We start from the raw sequence: 21460 nt of genomic DNA, 5'->3' as shown, positions 1-21460 counted from the left end.
GGCGGCGACCGCTAGAGTTTGAAGCGGGGGATTATGTATTGTTGAAGGTGTCGCCATGGAAGGGTGTTATCCGTTTTGTGAAGAGAGGCAAACTCGGGCCAAGGTATATCGGTCCTTTTAAGATTATTGAACGGGTTGGGAAGGTTGCTTATCGGTTGGAATTGCCACAAGAACTTGGGGGAGTACATGATGTCTTCCACATTTGCAACCTACGCAAATGCTTGGCGGACCCGACACAACATGTGCCTATGAATGAAATTCGGGTGGATAAGAATTTAAATTTTGTGGAGGAGCCGGTAGAGATCCTGGACCGTCAAACCAAAAAGCTCAAGAACAAGCGTTATACCATTGTTAAGGTTAGATGGAATGCTAGACGCGGAGCCGAGTTCACTTGGGAGCGTGAGGATCATATGAAGTCCAAGTACCCGGATTTGTTTAATAATTAGTGTTTTATTAGATTTCGGGACGAAATCCTTTTATCGGGGAATAATGTAACATCCATGAATTTTGACCCGTTGACTTTAAGTATCATGTTATGAATTATAGTAGTTAATGATATCTTTAAATCCATCTTGTGGTTAAATGACTAATTGTATACTCAATGAGCCGGTTGACGGTGTGCTAGATGTAATGTCGTGGGTTTTGAACTAATTAGTTATGTTGACGGGTCAACCCATGGATCAAAGTCTTGACCCATGACCCACCTTAGTCAACCCAACCCCCACCCACCTTATCCTTTCCTTCCCTTATTCTTCTTATCTCTCTCTTCTTTACTCCCAAGAACACACTCTCCTTTCACTCTCTCTCTCTAATTTAATTCATAGTTCATGGAAATTCAAGCTTAGTTAATGCAAGAATAATAAATCTTATCACCATTTTAACTTCATATCAAAAACTTGGGTTCCAAAGTGTAAGAAATGACCTCATTTGAATCAAAATTCGGGTTTGAGGATTTGTGAAGCTTTTGGTAAGTAAATTCTACTCTATGACCTTCACTTCATGTTAGTAAATGTACCTATAGTTGTGCCAAAACATTTTCGGGTCACAAATCGGGTCAAAAGTCGAATTAGGGTTTGTCTAGGGTTAGTAATGGGTTAACCGAATTTGAACTTGAGTTGGTGTTTTGAAGAAAGATTTTAAAGTGGGTTTGGGTTATTCATGTGTAAACATGCTTAATTATGCTTCATATTGAGTTTTGATGCTTCACAAATCGATTTTGGGTGTCAAAAATGAGTTATGGGTTAGTTTTGGTGTGTTTAGGTCGAAATGGGTTGCTGAGGCTGAACTGGGTGAGCTGCTGCGCAGCTAGTTAAGCTGCTGCGCAGCTTCACAATTCTGTTTTTCAGCTGCTGCGCAGCTAGTTAAGCTGCTGCGCAGCTTCACGAGTCTGTTTTTCAGCTGCGGCGCAGCGATAAGTTGCGGCGCAGTTGGGGGCTTAAATCACTTAACTTTTTCCTAGCTTTAGTTCTAACATCCTAGGATCGTCCCGACCTTTCCGGAATGTACTCTTATGACCTTATTGGTGCCCTACACATGACAAACGAGTCGTTTAAAGTTGGGTGTCCTCTTTGGAACCTAATTCAAGACATTAACATAAACTAAATAAACATATAACTTATGTTTGAGAATGAGGCGACCTTGGGGCGACTTCATTTTGGTTACAAACTATTACATGACCTCCCTAACGACCATGTTGGGTCCCGAAAGTCTTTCAAAGCCATAAACTAAAGCTAAAACCTAGTTAGAGAATCGTCTTTGGTGAATAATGCATGTCTTGTAAACATTACTAGGTTGTGGACGCGTGGAGCACTATAATCACCTATAATCTCATCTTAATTCGATATTAGCCTCTTTTGCCAATCAAGGTGAGTTCGTATCTCCCTACTCTATTGAGATTCGGGCTGAAAAGTGTACATTGTGTGTTTATTTGTTTGAATTAGTTGTTTGTTGATTGAATGAAGATTGATGGATGAATCATTGAAATGTTTTGTGTATGTTGGTATTGAGAAAGGTTATATTTAGATTAGATGTACATACATGGAAGTCGACTTCGCGTTCAAAAGGTTTGAGATGTGGAGGGTTAGCCGCTGGTACACCCTGTATACAAACATCGAGGACTCTTTGAAAGCAAGCCCTCTCAAGTGTATGTATGTATAGTTTCATCATATTGTTGGTTATTGGATGTTGGATTGATGGATTGTTGTGCTTGCATTGTGTTGGTTGCTTGAGATGATTTGGTTGTCTGTTGAGACAAATGTGTTCATCCAGGTATAGACGTATACACTGGTGTTGGTCATCCGGGTTATAGACGTATATTCGCCGACGTTTTTGAGATGCCACAATGGTCATGGTGATGACCTGTGAGTATCGTTGCATAGATGGCATAATGGCCCTACATATTATATGTATTTTGGTTTGGCATGCATATCATTCACATCATGGCATTGACATTGCATTGATTGTTCTTATACGTTTGTTATATAGTGATGCATTGGTTGGATGACGTGTAAGACTACTTGTATGTGATAATTGTTCTTGTTTTTATGACATGTGGTTATGGTCGGTGGTTCATCTTGGGCCACCACTACGAACTCACCAACCTCGTGTTGACTTGTAGAACACTTTTCAGGTAATCAGGTGGTTCAAGGATGTGATGCATGATCTGGTGTAGCTTTTGGTTTCGGGCATGGACTTTATGGATCAAGGATTCATACGCCCACTTTTGGATTAATGCTTAGGATCGATAGCCATCTCTAGAATTCTCTCTTGTAAACTTTGATGGTCATTTGCTCCTTGTGCATTGTTTGAATATTTGACTTGTTGTGGATTCACCGAATTCATTAATGTCATTTAGTTGCCTACGATAATCCCTCCTTATGCTATATGATTTCCGTAATATTTCGAGCCCTAGCTCGGGGTGTTACATATATAAAAAAATAGATGATATGATTGAAGCATTTTTCTTATTTAACAAAGAGATAAAGATAAGAATCGTTAAACTTAAAATAGAGCCTTTTTTAACCATCATGGTATGACATTATTTATGAAAATTTAAAACATTTTTTTTAATTAGTTAGAAAATATTTAAACATTAAAAGAAAATAAATAAGTGATGTCATAATATTATTCTTGTATTAAAAGTATGAATTATAGAAAGCCTATATGTAAAAATTTTTAAATGATTACCTCATATCAAATAGGGAGTCCAATATATTTTATAAGGGATTATAGATATATGGGTACCTATTGCATTAACAAAATATAAAAATATTTTTAAATAAAAATAAAAATTTTAAATAAGTATTTAATGAACAATTTATCTTTAAAAATATTCAATATTAAATATGACATCATAAATAAAATAATTTTTTTGGAAAAAAATATAAACATTTCACATAATGTTGTTTTTTAAAAATAGTTTTGTAAGACAATTTTCTTTTATTTATATATAAAAATAAGATAAGATAAGATATCAATCATAAGTCAAATAAGGTCAGCATTAACGAATGTTACAATATCCCCTGGTTTATCCAAAGAAACTCTAATGTTTTATATTTTTATAGAATCAATGAACCATTAAGATATTTCCCTTCATATATAACCATTATCTAAAGACATAGTTTTTCATATGTGAAATACGACCTGTAAAAGTGATGTACGAGTTCTATTTGTGAGAGATTATATATCTATATTGTCAGTAGCCAAATTTTTTAGTCTGAGTCATCTAATAGTTTTCATGATTTAACAAGCATAAAATTAGAATTCAAATTAAATTATATTAATATGGAGTCGCCAATTACCTTTAAATCAAATAAATACATAAAAATAATATTATAAATAGTATTATAAATATAAAGTTTTACGGACATTGGGTCACATAACTCTGTCACCATGTATAAATCATATATCACATGATGCGGAATTTCATATATGATATGATTAATAAATTCTAAAATCACCTTTCCTCATATCCTCTGAATCTCAGGCCTTTCTAAACTGATAACAAGAAATCGTTGACAAAATTTAAATGATTCATTCATTCAATAATTATTTAGCAACAAATAATCAAAGGCTGCTCGTTCATGCATGTCATCAACTCATAATCACCACAAATATATTGAACATGAATTTTCCTTCACATGGAAGCCATCACCTTTCCTACGTTCTCAAGCTTCATCCATTATCATGTGGTCAACTAGTTGTACTATATAAAAAGTATGATCAATATATATTTGTTTTAACATTGCCTCATCTAATTTCTTATTCATGTAACATTTTATCTTAAAATGACATAATACTGATATTTACCTATCTACCAAGCTTTTAGATTAGATCGATAACACAAAGTAGCAATAAAAACTAGTGTACTTTACAAGTATTTCATCTCAAGCATGTAATTTACAAGTAAAATAATATGCATTTGAAACATATAAAATAAAATAAAAATAAAAGCAATAAAAACTAATTTGACAATAATTAGATTTAAAAAATATTCTTTAAACCACCTTAAACAAACAATATAAAGAAACGCTTTGGAATTAATTTAAAATCCCGGAGATCACGTAACAACACTATGAGATGAGATCATACACCATTCATTATGTATACATACACGATACACTACCTCCCTATATATAACTCAAAAGCTAGCTAGCTTACTACTCCAAAATATATACATATCCTAAAAATCATATAAATTAACCACCACAAAACATGGCCGTGCTCCGCCTCTCGCTACCTTTATCCTCGTTCCTCATACTCATATTCACACTATTCATTTTACGATTATCACCGGTGCATTCAACATGTACATCCCAAAAATTCACAAACAACAAAACGTATTCAAATTGTACGAATTTACCAACCTTAAATTCCACCCTACACTACACTTTCACACCCAAAAACATGACCATGTCCGTGGCATTTGTCGCGATTCCAGCCACATCAGATGGCTGGATCGCATGGGCTATTAACCCAACTGACACGGGCATGGCAGGGTGTCAATCTTTCATAGCATTTAAGGACTCTAAAGGGTCCATGTTAGTTAAAACTTATAATATTAGCTCCTATTCTTCTATCATTGAAGGGAAGTTATCATTTGAGGTTTTAGACTCGAGTGCTGAGTTTTCTAAAGGAACGATGATGATTTTCGCTACGGTTAAGTTGCCCATGACAATGATGGAGATTAATCATGTGTGGCAAGTTGGTGGTTCGGTTATGAATGGTGTCCCAATGAAACATGAATTTTTACCCGGGAATTTGAAGGCTATGGCGAAGTTGCAACTTGAAGGGATGGTTGATAAGAGTAGCAATGGGACTAGCGTCGGCAGTCCTATGGCTTCACCGAACACTAACTCGGCTCCTGGATTAGCTAGAGTTTGTGTTGTTTTGATGTTTTTGGGATATTTGTTGGGGTTGATCTTTTGATCACTTGAAAATTGAAGATGGTTCGTTTTTTTGTGTGTTTCAAATAATTTTTCTTAACGACTAACAAATAAAAATCCAGGGTAACCTAGCTAGCTGATGCCGAAATACGACCCCATACGTCCGTAAACACAAACTCTGTTGGATAGCCCAAGCCCATCATGTGTCTCTATTTCAGAGATCCCAATAAGGGTTTAATCCCCTAATTATCTTATGAGTAAAATCTGGTTGTCTCACGATTTCATATATGAGTCATCGGCTTATTTTTAATAATTTTAGTTTTTTCTGTGAGTATACTTGTAAGATGTAACTTGTTATTGAATGCTATTAGGTGTAATATTATTAGACTATGTGGTAAGTTTTTACCGTGGTCTTTATCAATGCTTGTTAAATGAAGAATACGTTTTTAGTCTTGAGAATTGAATACCATTCTTTATTTAGTTGAGAACTGGGATTGAAATAGTGATTTAGCCCTCCAATATTTCGAAAAAGAAGTTATTCTACTACCAAGTAATATTTAGCCCTTCAAAGGCTGGAGGTCCTTTTCTATCTATGGTAGAACCTGAAAGCAATCTCTCTACCTTTGGTAGGGGTAAAGTTGTCTACATATCAAAGACGATATTAAGACCCAAAACCCGTAGAAGACGGCATTAGGAGTTACTTTACTTTTTCTACTACCAAGTGCATATCGTACTCATGGGAACATTCTAAATGGCCCATATGTAATCTTGTAACGGTGCCTGCCCATGTTGCCCCTTGATCATTGTTTTCCAAAAATCGTTTTTACTTTATAATATTATTTTTTTATGTATTACAAAACAGGTATTATAATATAAAACATATAGAATAATTATACAGTTGATTGCAAAATTGATAGACGCAATCACACAGATCAAATGGATGATTAATATATTATAAAATGCCCCCTAATTTTTAAAGATACAATTTTGGTCGTTTAATCAGTAATATAATATGACCGATGCACTATATTTCATTGGGACACAATAATTTTCAGTTAGAAAAAAAGTTGATGATTTTTAATATTTTAATTTAATACTGTAATTGTTTGAAAATTTATTTAATTTAAATCTGATTTTATATAAAGAAAATATCCTTTTGATAAACAGTTGTGCTTTCTAATATACATAACAAGTTTTGACTCAGATAGTATATCTACGCCGTTGACTGTAAAACGTTTTTTTATAAAATTAATTGAGACCTGAAACACTTTGTAATTTGTTACATTATAAAACACTCATTAATAATAAACTATTTAGATGGTTTAAAAATGAAATTGTAGTGTATGTTAAGTATATCTTTTTATGATGTGTTCAATCGTTCATATAAAAAATACTTATGTTGTTATTTCTTTAATACATTTTTAGTGTTTCTCTTATGTGTTCATGTATAGGGATGACGATAGGACGAATATTGTCGGGGATCTCAGTCTCCATCTCCCTATCCGGTTTCACTTGTAATCCTCATCCCTGTTGGGAAATTAAATTACATCCGCATACTCTTCCTCACCGGGGAATAGAATTACATTTTATACCTGTTCTTATCACCGGCCAACTCGGGGATTTCTCGGTTAAATTGGGTATGGATATCGGATTCCGGGTATTTTTGAAATAATGAGGTTTGAACCTCCAATCTCCACATAAAGAACCTCTTCAGGAAAAACTTTATGAGCAACTTTTTAAACAACCCACCTAAGTGAAATTGAAATTTTTCAACATATAAAGTCAATTTTCATCAAACTTCATAAAAGTAGATGGTAATACTCAGTAATAAAAAGGGCAAATGTCCCAAGAAAGCACTACTACATTGGAGTATAGGACCACACTTTCAAGGTAAATTGCAGACAAATAAGTTCATCAATCGATTCGAGATAAGATTTAGATGCAACAAAATTTTATAGCCATACTTTCTTAATTCATCGACATCATATATATCCCATATCTAGGTGTCAAAAAATCGAAACTAATATTCTCTTATATTGTACAAACCATGCAACTGATGTTATATTTGTCACTTGTTTTTCGTCTTATACTTAATTACTCGTGTTATATACCAAATCTTAGGCTTTTAGCATCTCAATCTTGTTGTGTCTCTAATGTCAAGCCAAAATGGAAGATTTTCGCAATCGCAAGCTAGCCAAAAGGCTGTTTTTGGAATCACTAAAGAAATGGCCCTATTGATTGCTAAGGTAATGTATTGAGTAGCTTGAAGAATCTCAATCGACATGAAATTTAAAGGGAACAATTTTATGAAAAAAGTAACAAGTTGATCATATGAGGCATGAATGATGAATGTATGAGGTCAAATATTTTATTTTAGAAAAATAATTAATCCTTTTAACTAAATAGCCTAAATATCCTCCTAATCATGAACGGTTCTAGCATGAGGGCAGCAGAGTCAGCTGTCTCCACTCCAATTTTAGTACAATGTAATTTTTAAAAATCTAAATGGTATATATGTAATCTTTTTCTCAAAATAAGAAAAAATAATAGGAAATACATATAAATACTATCTTCGTTGTCATAAGCTTATTTTTTGAAATTCATTGGTTATCGAAGCATTAACTTTGAGATAGATATTTCCATTTGACAGAATAAAAACTTAAGATGTTTTAATTTTTAATAATTATAATAGATATGTAGAAAAGATATATATATACAAGCTAATTACTCCATAACAAATTATATTTTTCCGATTCCCTACATTATCATTGAATAACTTTTCATTTTAATAAAACTTTCTCCGACACTTATGGTCTTTATTTATTAAAAAAAACTAGTACCTTTTGAATATAAGTGTTACACCGGTGTAGAGAACGAAATTATTATGAGGGTCCATTTTCTAACATGAGCTAGGGTCCAATTTTTTACATTTTCGATACAACTCTTATAAGTATGTCAAACAACTTTTAAAATTACCCCTGACAAAAAAATTTCTGCTCCATCTCAATCATAAGATGATGGCAAGTGCCAAAATCAAAGGATTAGATTAGGAAAGAGAATAAGTAAATTACATTTGTCATATTTTAAGAATGTTTGAAGGATTATTAGGCTAATTTTTAGGAGTATCTCCCTTCATTTTAATATAATGTAGTCATCATAGCATCGTCATTACGTATAGCATATACTGCCAATCTGCCATAGTGCCATGATCCAATATGTTCCAATCAAGTAGGAAGTAGGAACCACACTATTTGATCAAAGAGGCAAAAGGCCCAACAATTAATTAATGATTTCTGGAAAAAAAAAATACAGTACTTATTAGATTGACATTATTTAATATTCACAGGTTCAATTGTCATAATCAAATATGCCCATCAACATAATCTATAAAGTTTATTAACCCATTTTGCAAGATTTTTAGATGTATAGATAATAAATGTATAATCACTTGAACCAGAATATGTAGAGAGTACAAAACAAAACCTGTTGTTATCAAAGAGTTTTTATATAGGGATAATGACATACGAATGTAACCACTTATGACAAAATGGTTATGTAATGTAGTAACCTACTCAGGTGACTATGTAATGTATGCACCTAGGTTTTTTTGGCTATACTATGTAAGGACCTTTTTATTTGGGTCAATCAATGTAAGGACCTATGTATTTTTTTTAGCTATACTATGTAAGTCCGTACATATTTTACATAGTATAGCCAAAAAAACATAGGTGCATACTTTATATAGCCACTTGAGTAGGTTACTACATTATATAACCATTTTGTCATAGGTGGTTACATTCGTATGCCATTATCCCTTTTATATGTTGGACTGAGACTCCGAGAGTTTATAAGATGTGATATGTTGGTTAGCATTTTGTAGAGCAAGTTAGATTGGGACGCGAAACTCAATAAGTATGTCGGCGAAACCAAACCAAACCCAACAGTTGGTTCATGACGAACTTTCATTGACGCCAAGTAGTGAAGTAGAGATACAAAATTTTGAGGCTTTAACCATTATTGTGAATCTTTTCACTAAAAAACATTCACCAAAAAGAAAACGAAAGGATATGAAATATCAGCTAACCTCCTCTGTTCAATGTATTGATTTTATCATCCTATGTACAATACATTTACATTACTGAATTATATATAGCAACAATGACCATTTCCGTTTGAAGACCAAACCATCCAACCGATTAGTTAACTAACAAAATCCCCAACCGCTAAATATTGCATATTACTAGTTAAAAATCCAGTCAACACAGAAATAAAGGTACTAAAAAAGCTTCAACCAATTACCAATAAACTGGCACTAAACAACATAATGTAAGGTGACTGTATTGTACAACCAGGTAATCACAATGAACAAATTAAGCTAATCAATAAGCCAAGTTAAAAGACACAAATGCACACCATTAAGTGTTAAAAAGGCACAATGAATGAATTCATAAAGGTAAAAAGAAAACGGTCTACCTTTAAATTATGGTGCCGTCGAATGCTCTTTAGCCTGACCATTGGTAGAGGGTTTAGATGCCTTCCTAGACTTCCGCTTGAACACAATAATCCATGTAAATGCTTCTAAAACCAATGCAGTCAATCCCAAAGAAGAGATTACAATTATGTAGGCTGTTTTCCAATTGCCTGCAGGCGACAAGATTTGAAGGCCCTTGAACACATTCAGTATGCCAAGAACTATTACTGCATACCCTGTTCCGTGGTGGTATATGTTCCAGTAAAATCTGATTTTGTGCCCTTTTTTCGGTCTAAAGAACAATGCCAAAACCTATAAGAAAAAACACACTCAAAATTGGCCGTGTCATCAAGTTAATCAAATCTTATCAAATGAAATGTTGAATATGAGAGTATTTATCATGATCCAAACTTCATTCTTTATTTGTTCTTTGAACACTGCAATTTGACTTATTTTGTCAAAAGTGTTGACTTCACATTAAAAAGTCAAAATAAATTATAAATCTTTGAGATCAGTACTTCAATAGAGATTAGAAGAGTATACCTGGAGTGTTGCAAGACAAAAGAGAGCTATTCCAATATTCCGATGGCTGGAATATCTGACACCTTTTGATTCACTTCCTAGCTTGAGCCCAGTAGCCCAACCAGCAACCCCAATAGCGTAAGCCGAGACTTGCAAGAACCCGTGTATGTAAAACCATGTTGGATCAGCTGCCGGAAAAGTTCTCAAGTATCTAGCTATCATTATCCCCAATGGAAAAAGAATCCCCCAACTTATTGCATTTAGTATCCCATGAATCTAAATCAAAAAGACAATTTCCTCAATCATCATAAAACTAAAATCAAATAAGGTGTTTGGGATTGCATTTTCAAATTAAATTTTGCGTTTTCAAAGCATACCCCACCTACTTTTCAAAACTAAATAAATGCCCAAACATTTTTTAATTATTTATTTTTTACAAACACAATAATCAAAAATAATCCATTCAATTCGCAATTGCAAATTCACTAATATAAATATCAATTACTTTTATCAAATTTTGCTGTTCAAAAAAAAAAAAATTACCTTTATCAATTTTATCGATTACATTATATAGTACGAGTATTCAATTTTGTTATCAGAAACAAATGTACTATAAAGAGTAGACTTACATTTCTTTTTTTGGTTTTTGAATTGCCATCTCCACCACCAGAAATTTCGCCACTCAACAAATCCAAACTTCCTTTAGACGCCAAATTTCCGGCTTGAAAAGCATGTTGAGCCGGAAACCCACCCGACGACACCCTTCCCCCAACTTGCCACACCTGATTAACCGTCGTTTCCCCATTAACTGGCAACTCAATTGTTGCAAATATCCTTATCATACCATCTTGATACTCACATGTTTTATCCCACACATCAAAAGCCAACTTCCCTTTTGTAAAATCTGAATACGAACTTATATTATAAGTATCTACAGCCATATTTCCATTAGTTGCTTTATAACCAACTAATGCCTGTGAACCAACCATCCCATCAGCGGTTGGGTTTATAGCCCAAGAAACCCAACCGTCTGGGGTGGCTGGTGGTGCAATAAATACAATTGACACCGTGTTATTCACGGTGTCAAGATTCCAGTGTAGGTAAGAGCCGAGTTGAGGTAAGTCGTTACAATGATCATATTGTTTGTTGTTTGTGAAGTTTTGTGTCGTGCACGTGCTTTGGGCCTTCGATTGTGGTACTGTAAGTGTGATGAATATGAGACAAAACATGAAGAAGGACGCCATTCCAGAGTTTGAGGTTTTGTTATGATGGTTTTAATTAATGAAGTTTACGTTTAAATAAACACATATAGGAATAGGGAAATGGATATATATATTTTTCAGGTAAAATGTAACGTATTTGAAAGAACATGAAACATGAAAATGGGTCAGATCTTTGGGGTTAAGGTTAGTAATTATAGCACTAATTACACGTTAACTAGGATTATAAATACATAATTATATATAATTAGTATAAATTATGCTCTAACTGTCCAGCTTATTTATATATTCTCAGGGTGAAACTTATATTGCCGTTTTGTTGACATCATCTACATATATGATGATTAATTATTAGTTTTGTACTATATGTAAATTGGGATAGCATAAATTGCGTGCCGAAAATGCTGAAAGGACAAAGACAGACGAAGTATTTAGAGCTGATCGAAGTCTTGGATTTCCCATAATAATCTTTGTCTTGTGCTATGATTTATTTATGATAGAAACAAAGTTTAATGGAGTTTCAAGATTGTTAATGATTATTACAGCACCATTTATCTATATGTACGTCATCGACTATCATAATTGAATAATACAGAGTAAAAATTAAGAAACGGGATTTTCAAAAAGCTTTCGATAGTACATATATAAGAAATTTAAATTTTAGAGTAAAAATAAATTCAGAAATGAAAACCGTAAACTTCTATCAGTACATAAAATTAATAAGTGGTATATATATCCGACTGAATATAAGCAAACATGTTCAAATTTATCTGGGAGATCGAACGGGTGAGGGGGTTAAAAGTTGGAGTTTTTACATTTAGGAAAATAAAAAATTGTAGTCGATGGATTGGTGATATATTGATATAGTCTTTTCACCTTGGGGTGTTTGGACATTTGAATCTAACTTTGGATATTTGTATGAGTGAATTTTTAGGATTTTGTGAAAAAAATAAGTTAACCAATGTAAAACATTTATCCAAAATAAATAATGCAAAAAACAACAAAAAAAAGAAAAAGATGTTTTTAAGTTTTTAATTGAAAAGTAAAAAACTGGTGTTTCTTTTTCACAAAGACTCGCTCTCTCTCTCTCACACCCAACTATCTCTCTCTCTCTCTCTATATATATATATATATATAGAGAGAGAGAGAGAGAGAGATATCTGAGATTGAGAACTAAGATTTTGAGATCGAGATCGAGAACTTGAGTTTGAGCTGAGAGCTTGTGATTAAGATTAAGATTTTGAGATCGAGACTTCTCCCCTTTCGGCTTTGGTTTCACCTTGGCCGTCGAATATTTTTTCAAAGGTAAATCTCAAGGTCGGAGGTCCCTCTGAAGCAGTATGTCTACACTTGGCAAGAGCTAGGTTGTCAACATTAAACCTCCCTCAAATTTGCTTTTGTTGGTAATCGAGTATTGTTGTCGTTTTCGTTGTCACAGTGTTTCTGTTTCTTTGGGAATTTGTATATTTAAGTATTTTTTTTAAAAAATTACAATTTTTTTCGCATTTTCTAGCTTTTCAATGTTTTTTTTAAATAAAAAATAAAAAATAAAAAATAATAGATATTTTCTTCAATTAAAGGTGTCTTCTAAGTTTTATTTAGTTGTAGAAAATATTTTTTCAAATATTTCAAAACATCAGAAAACAAATATTTCTTTATAAAAATGCGTTTAAAATGGAAAAGAACAAAACGACATACATATTGACTGAGGAAGGTGAAATATATTGACGGGTAAAAATGCTTATTATTTAAATTGAGGCCTTAGTATCTGTGCAGATGTACACTACTCATAATGGGAATGGAAGAAGATTCTCTCAAGTTGAAACAACTTGATGGGTAAAGTTAGAAGAATCATAGCCGTTAGATTAAAATCAAAGATCAAAAATTAATGATGATCATTGAATCTTGGCCCTTGATTTTAATCCAAGTGCCATGATTCTTTTAACTTGACTCAAGTTAGTATCACAACTAGAGGGAATCCTCATCCCATGGGAACTGTCTCTCTCATGAAGAGGATTTATTGGGTACATTTTGTAAAATTAGTTTGTGTTACTGCACCCCTTAAATTAAAAGGGTTTTTCTTAACAAAATTCTTCTTTACTGCATATCACACTGCTACATATTAGATTTTCCTTAAGGATGATTATTGTTCTTAAGAAAATTAAATAACAATCACCGTATTCGTAGATATGATAAATCACCGTTTTCTTGTTTGAAACCGGAAAGACAATGATCATTTGTAACATAGCATCCATTCCGTTTTCCCCCAAATTGTTAAACCCTGATTCTCATTTGTCCCAAAATTCAAATATCAAAAAATATAATAAAAGTGTCAGATAACATATTACCTTTCGAAATGCAAGAAGAAATACCGAAAAGACTTCCAACAAAACCATTGATTCAATTTAGATCCGTTTCGAAACAATGGAAATCTCTCATCGATAGCCCTATGTTTATTCACGATCACAACCAGCCACATCAACATCATCGTCATCTTCTTGTGAGGTATAACCTAAATTCAGAACACAAATATATTTCAATTTTTGATAATAAGGATAATGACTATATTGCACGGGAACTGGTACGGGAACGAGAAACGGGTACGGAACGGGAATGGAAAACGGCAAAACTCAAAAAATCAAAAAAACGGGTACGGCATGAGTACGAGAATAAATACATAAAAAATATATATATATATTATAGATAATGTACCACAAACCCCCAAAAAATAATAATTTTTTAAATTATAACTATTAAAGTAAACTATAAGCATAAAAAAAATACCAAGTTTATTAATACGAAAGTAATAATATTCATATTTTTGTGTATAATTTTAACATAAAACAAACAATCCCAAATAAATACAAATATAGATATATATATTGGAATGTAAATTATTGGGTAAAATTAACAAAATCTAAACTTGAAGGATAAAAATTAATAAAGTACAAACAAATTTATTTATCTAACTTCAAATTATTAAAAAGGACTTGAGTGGATAAGTCTTAGAAAGCATGACATCTTCTTCTATTTTGTCAAACCTGCAAATCAAAACTTCCGCCGCCAGCCACATGAATTTTTTTTTTTTACAGTATATATGGGTTGAGGGTGGGGCGGTGACCACCCTCTGTCTACATTGGATCCGCCACTGCCACCAATACACAATTCCAACGGATCATACAACCACTGCTGCTGCCCGTTCTTATCCACTACTGTTGCTGCTGTTCGAAACTTACAGCCATCACCACCATCGATCCACTCTGATGCACGGAAACGGCCTAGGATTTCTGGAAACCTTTAAAAAACGTCCCAAAAATAGAAACGGTTCAAGAAACGGGCGTTGACTTAAGGAAACGGTCAAGAAACGGGACGGAAACGTTTCCAGCCGTCCCCGTACACGTTTCCGTCCCCGGGGAGTTTCCGATAAGTGAGACGGCACCTGATTGCCGTTTCCGTGCATCAGAGGATAATGATAGTATTAGTGATAATACATTCCCCCAACAACAGTGGTTTTCTGTAACTGCTCCCCAAACACTTAGCTTACTTAGTATTGAATTAGTAGTTGGTTCGTCCTGCGGATTATATTATATAGACCTCCTACAGAGAAACGTTACTTCTGCTTGATAAATCGTATTCTGTCATTCATTGATCACAACGATGATTGCCACGTTTCAACTGTACAGATGGATGAGCAGGTATTCCGTTCAAGTCTTCGTGCATTAGCCTATCCCTTGACTTCTTGGCAATCTTATGTATTAGTTTACATAACTAAACATATAGTAGTTTGTTTATTGATGCTTGGCATATCAGTTTTATTTTATGTTTTGAAAGTTTTGATGATGATATATAATGATAGCAGCTTTAAGAGTTAAAACTGATATCTCTTTCACATGAAGAGAAAAAATCACTCCTTAAGAAGTCCACTAGACTCGTCAACTAACAAAGAAAACACATCTCTGCCAATTTCACCGAATATGGATTTTAGGATCTCTTTGGCAAAACAACTAGCAATTTTTTTCTGAATTTATGCCAATTTATGGTGACACCAGTTTACGATTCTTTGGTGCTTTTAACAGAACCTTACGAATTCAGCCTCATTTCCATTTGCGATTTACCAAATTGTTTCCAAATGAACCCCTTATAACTAGAGTTTTCGTATAATTGTTTATTATGAAAATTAAAGTTTAAAATAAATAAAATAATTGGTTGATGAGTTCAAATGACTTGACAGGTTTAAGGTGTGAGTTGATATGGATTAGTGTATCCTCTCCCCTCTTTGGTTTTGCAATCCAGTCAAAACTGGAATATATCTATATTTATAAATTTATAAGCCTTTATAAAACATATTTAAACTTTATTTTAAGTAATTTAAATACTTTTTTTAATATCTTTATATTGCCCATAATTCACACATTACTTATAATTTATATCTCTAAACACAATTAGACAAATACCCTACCAAAATCTAACACACAGTCATTCCACATGCATATCAATTCCCTCCACTGTTTTGTATTATCATCACTGGTTAACCGCCGCAACATGTGGACGCAAACCGTCGTAATTATATAAACAAACTCGATTTTGAACATTTGTTCTATTTTCAGTTTGTTAATGCATTGAACTTTGACGCGTGTATTAATCTTTTTTAACTTTATTGTATTCATTTATCTTGATTGATATAAAAAAATACAGAAAATGAGGGTTGTAGATATTTTGATTTAAAAAGGCACAAAAAAGATATAGCCCATCTGATTGGGTTTTTAAGGTATATGCTCGGCAGCTTCGTTAGATTTTTATTTCCCTAACCTAATAAATTAAATTGGAATTATAAATAAAATTATGACATAAGCAAAAGTGTATATAAAGTTTTATGATTGGTTAATAACTACTCCCTCCGTCCCATATTAAGTGTCCACGTTTGACTTTTTGAGTCTTTTTCTTTCAACTTTGATCGTAAATATTTTTGTTTGTGTTATATAAAATTTGATATAAGATATATGAATTGATTGAGTTTTAAATGTATTTTTCATTGATATAAATTTCACCAACTAATATATAACACAACCAAAGATATTTGCGGTCAAAATCGGAAGAAAAAGACTTGACCAGTCAAAATAGGACGGAGGGAGTAATAAAGTAAACTATTAACTAAAGTTTTGGTTTGAATTTGTGGTGATTTTGAAGATTTCAATCTAGGAGCTGTTTTAGGAAAGATTGATAATAGTTTTACTTTCAAATTACATGTATTTAACTTAATGTCACATAGCCACCATCAACAATATTCATTTTCTGCTCTAGCCACTTTTCTTCTTGTTAATTTTAACATTCCTTGTGTTACTCTTCTGGCCGATGAATCTAAATGCCATTGGTAAACTAGAACTATATGGAAACCATATAGTGATCGTGACTTCGTTGATATATATAGTCCGTAGCTCACTACTTCATTTCATTAGTCCCAGTGCTCCTCATAGCATTAATGCCCTAACTAGAGCACTAGAGTACTAATTAAACTTTTGACTTGGGCTATAGGTGATCCGTTATATGTTCAACGTTTAAGAATTTATGTTCCTAACTAGAGCACTAATTAAACTTTTGACTTGGGACACTAAATTCATCATTAGTGATAACTTTTTGTTGGTTTTTTTTTTTTCCTTTGCAAAAAGCAGCAAATATGACTTTTTTTATTAAAAAAAAAAAAAAAAACGGATATTATACTTATGTACTCCTATTCCTAGACTACCTCAATATATTACTAATCCATCAATCCCTTTTCGCCTTATAAGGCAAGAGTCTTATAATCTAGCTAAAGTTAGAATAGCCAAGCATGACTATGTTATACTTTTAGGGCATGTTTGGTTCAATGGAATTCATAGGAATTCAAAGGAATTGAAATTCAAATTCCATTACTTAGGTTGTTTGGTTGAAACAAAGATGGGATTGGAATTGAAAATTTTCCTACAAATTCCTTAAAATACAGAATTCAACATTCCTTCACTAAACAAATGGAAAGTTTCCAATTCCAATGGAATTGAAACAATTTGACAAAAAAGCCCCACAAATTATACAAACCTATTTCCTCTTGAGCCCTGTAATCAGGGGAAGTCCGTTGTTCTACCACCACCAACCACCCGATCTATTGACCAGTTATCTCCCTGCCACCATCGTTTAGGATTTCCGGCCGCCACTGCTTATGATTCCCGGCAGCACCATTCAAACTCCATCACGTTTTCAGTATTAAACTATCATATGCTTGACTGCTTGTTATGTTAGTCATCATTGTTGGATTGGAAAAAACATATTTTGTTAGAATAGAAGATTAAAGAAAGAGTTGGTCGAAAGAAAAATTGACTGAAAAAGGGATGAAAGAAGTTGCAGGTGAAGAGTTTTAGGGGAAAATGATATCATGACTTTTTGGTGGTATACCTTGTAGGCATACATCGATTTAGGGGTGTTGATTGGTCGGGTTATTTGAGTTTCAGGCTATTTGGTTCGGGTTATTCGGATTATGAAGAATAATAAGTTCACCCGTAACCCAAACCGAATAAGATTCGAGTTATTTGGGTTTGGGTTATTCGGGTTTGGGTTGTTTGGGTCGATTTTTGGATAACCCAAATAAAAAATTATGTGAACTTTAAAGCGTATGAAACTTAAAAAAACAAAAAAATTTAGGTTAATTATATTTCAATATAATTTTAATCTCAAAAAACATAGAAAATCATACTTCATAAAAGTGTAAATTAACAAATTGTTTATATTCAAAAGTATTTCAACAACTTTGAGTATCTAATTCTTGATTTAGTGCATCACAACATGGTTGTATTAATCGATTAATAGTCATATATATGTAAAATAGATTAGTTATAAACTATTTAAAATAATATAAAACACTTAATTAATTAAACAATCTTGACAATATATAACGCAAATATTATTTAGCTATTAAGTAAAATTTAATTAAGATATTGTTATATGAATTTTTAATATAAGATGTATATGGTATAACTATTATACTGGTAATATAGTAATACTTTTGTAAAATATTAACAAAAGGCAAAACGGTTATAAATAAAAGCATAAAGATTGAGTCAACTATATAATACTTCTATAAATATTATATAGATAAAAGATAAAGAAATATTTTATATGGGTTATTCGGGTTAACCCAAATAAAATAAATTTCACCCATAACCCAAACTAATTAAATTTATACGGGTTTGGTTGACCAAATAACGAACCCGAAACCCGAATAACCCAACCCATATAACCCAAATCCATTTGGGTTGGGTCGCTTTAATTGGGTATGGGTTTTTTCAACACCCCTACATCGATCTATCTATATGTCATTTTTTCAATTATTGTAATTATCATTTATACATAAGATCTATTAATTATTAATATTATTATTATTATTATTATTATTTATTAACATTACTTTTATTATCTTTATTATTATGGTTATCAAAAAGAAAAAAAACTTGCAAGAAAGGGTAATTGTGTCATTTGCTATAGTTAAAATTCCAATTCAATTAACTGAATTCCATTAAATTCTGTCAACCAAACACATGGTATATTTTAAAACTTTCATATTCTAATTCCTTTAAATTCCAATTCCTTCAACAAATTTCAATTCCTTAAAAAACATTCTGTGAACTAAACGCCCTCTTGAAAATATCTTCATTGATGTCAAGTAGCAACGTTCAAGCTTATGTTTATCATTATACTTAATTGATGTCAAATAGCAACGTTCAAGCTTATGTTTATCATTATACTTCATGGATACACCAAAGCTACAATGTCAAAACAACATAGAGTATATTATACCGTTTATCTTGATGTATAAAAACTAAAGGGTGCATATATCCATCCCCCTTTAACATTATAACAATGTACCCGCATGATGCGGCTGTGGTTTGGTAGTGACGGTGACTGGCGGAGGTAACGGTGGTCATAATAGTATTGGTGGTGGTGGTTGTAACTGTGTAACTAATTGATGTAATGGGTAGTGGAGATCATTTAGAAGATGAGGGATGAATGGTGTAAATTAATTTAGTAAGGGATAATTTTGCATCTAACACTTATATAAGAGAAAGTATGATAAGTATTACGAGTATAAGATAGTATAGAAGTATAGATAACTATCCTTAAATAATTATTGACTATCTATATACAATCTTTTAATACGTAATCATCATAAATTCATAGCTCTAAACGGTAACAAATCCTAGAGACTTAATACTCAGAATAAAAAGCAAAATATATGAAAATAGGACTACAAGAAAAGTAGAATTTGACAATTGGTGAAGTTGACTATTTTGGGTCCAAATAATGGTTGACTGACCTAGTCAATAACAAAATGATTCAAAAATATCGGCTAACAAAAACGGGATCACGAATCACTGCACTACTACCACAAGAACATTCGGTCATGGCCCATGTGCACTAGAGAAAAGTTTAATCCCTCACAAAAATCAACTGTGTCACCTTAATTAATATCTAATGGTCAACTCACTGAAATTTGTCAAATATCCAGCTTTAGATTCTAGAAAAATGAAGAAAAAATAATACCTATATCAAATTACATTCTCTATATAAACAAATCCATTGGTTCATTTCTAAACACCAACTAAATATGGCTTCTGTCCAACATTATCTCTTCTTACTTGCCCTCTGCATAATCTATGTAGAATCAGCAGACCCTTCAGCACAACTTTGTAACGAAAACTCAAACAAAACCACAACTGAAATAACCAAAAACATAAATTCCCTTCTATCCAAACTCGTCGACACCACCTCCAAATCAGGCTACAGTGCTACCTCGTTCGGTACGGGCCAAGCCCAAGTCTTTGGGCTAGCCCAATGCCGAGGAGATGTCAGCACTGAAGACTGCTCATCTTGTATCCAAGAAGCATCTCAAGAAATCCTTAAAATATGTCCTAATCGAGTTGATGCTAGAATATGGTATGAATACTGCATCTTGAGGTACAATACTCAAAACTTCATTGGTCAACTTGATACTGGGTATGGGATTATTTACTATAATGTTGAAAATGTGACGGACCCAGAAACTTTTAATGAAGGACTTGGGGCGTTAATGTATCGAATCAATATGTTAGCAACTGGCCCGGGTAGCAAAGGGGTTGGTAAAGGAGAGACTAAGTTGACACCTTTTGTGACACTTTATGCCTTGTCGCAGTGTACACAAGATTTGTCTCCCCTTTTGTGTAGGCAGTGTTTAGCTATTGCTGTTGAGAATTTTGGGACTATTTGTGAGAACAGGAAGGGGTGTCGAGTTATTTATAGTAGTTGTTATGTTAGATATGAACTGTATCCTTTTTTCTTTCCTCTCGACAAGAAGTTGGCTCTCGAAAGCTCATCGATGACAAACTATAGATGGGTTACTAGCAAACCTTAGAATTTTGGTAAGGAACTACCAGAAATATATAGTCCTTGTTTGAGGATATTATGAATATACCAGAAATATTTAGTCCTTAATTGAGGATATTATCAATAAATTTATGCTGCTTGCTGTGTTTATATGCGAAATTGTGAATCAGAAGAGATAATATGCTTTAGCCTTTAAGTTACATTTTTTTTTTCTCCTTTCTAACTTATCCTGTCAAATGATAAATCTATAACATAATTGGAATTAAAAGCATTTGAATGCGTAAAACGCATGAAGATGGAGATTATAAGGCATTACTAATGGTATCTCACATGTTATCTTAGATGATGAAATGATAATTACATGAAACCACAAAAACATATCCGTCATAGAATGGCTTATGAAATCTGAACAAATCAATCTCTTGTTCAAGCTTGTACATTCACCAAAGCCTAACGTACAACCATTTACACGCTTG

At 32.8% G+C, this 21460-nt stretch overlaps 3 protein-coding genes across 3 annotated transcripts; 2 read left to right on the top strand and 1 right to left on the bottom strand.

The window, feature by feature from the left end:
* Positions 1-4651: 4651 nt before the first annotated feature.
* On the top strand, positions 4652-5848 carry LOC122607920 (auxin-induced in root cultures protein 12-like). The gene has a single exon (XM_043780995.1). The coding sequence runs from the start codon at positions 4714-4716 to the stop codon at positions 5425-5427; it is 714 nt and encodes a 237-aa protein (XP_043636930.1). The 5' UTR covers positions 4652-4713; the 3' UTR covers positions 5428-5848.
* A 3889-nt stretch (positions 5849-9737) lies between these two features.
* On the bottom strand, positions 9738-11633 carry LOC122608454 (cytochrome b561 and DOMON domain-containing protein At3g25290-like). The gene is made up of 3 exons (XM_043781562.1): positions 11007-11633; positions 10399-10653; positions 9738-10167 (listed from the first exon to the last, which is right to left on the bottom strand). The coding sequence occupies exons 1-3, from the start codon at positions 11619-11621 to the stop codon at positions 9865-9867; spliced, it is 1173 nt and encodes a 390-aa protein (XP_043637497.1). The 5' UTR covers positions 11622-11633; the 3' UTR covers positions 9738-9864.
* An 8571-nt stretch (positions 11634-20204) lies between these two features.
* LOC122607587 (cysteine-rich repeat secretory protein 55) lies at positions 20205-21143 on the top strand. Its single transcript, XM_043780594.1, has one exon. It carries the CDS (start codon positions 20230-20232, stop codon positions 21010-21012), a length of 783 nt encoding a protein of 260 aa, XP_043636529.1. The 5' UTR covers positions 20205-20229; the 3' UTR covers positions 21013-21143.
* The last annotated feature ends 317 nt before the right edge of the window (positions 21144-21460 follow it).

The sequence above is a fragment of the Erigeron canadensis genome, chromosome 7, assembly GCF_010389155.1.
Source record: "Erigeron canadensis isolate Cc75 chromosome 7, C_canadensis_v1, whole genome shotgun sequence".
Lineage (NCBI taxonomy): Eukaryota > Viridiplantae > Streptophyta > Magnoliopsida > Asterales > Asteraceae > Erigeron > Erigeron canadensis.
The sequence above is the reverse complement of the archived record's forward strand: the minus strand, read 5'-3'. Positions and strand labels throughout refer to the sequence as shown.

What these genes read in the sequence shown, in the direction of transcription:
- LOC122607920 (XM_043780995.1), top strand. Translation starts at nt 4,714, where the DNA reads ATGGCCGTGCTCCGCCTCTCGCTACCTTTATCCTCGTTCCTCATACTC.
- LOC122608454 (XM_043781562.1), bottom strand. Translation starts at nt 11,621, where the DNA reads ATGGCGTCCTTCTTCATGTTTTGTCTCATATTCATCACACTTACAGTA. An exon ending in CAAAAACCAAAAAAAGAAAT is followed by an intron (nt 10,654 to 11,006) that starts GTAAGTCTACTC and finishes TTTTTGATTTAG; the next exon opens with ATTCATGGGATACTAAATGC. An exon ending in TTTGTCTTGCAACACTCCAG is followed by an intron (nt 10,168 to 10,398) that starts GTATACTCTTCT and finishes TTTTTCTTATAG; the next exon opens with GTTTTGGCATTGTTCTTTAG.
- LOC122607587 (XM_043780594.1), top strand. Translation starts at nt 20,230, where the DNA reads ATGGCTTCTGTCCAACATTATCTCTTCTTACTTGCCCTCTGCATAATC.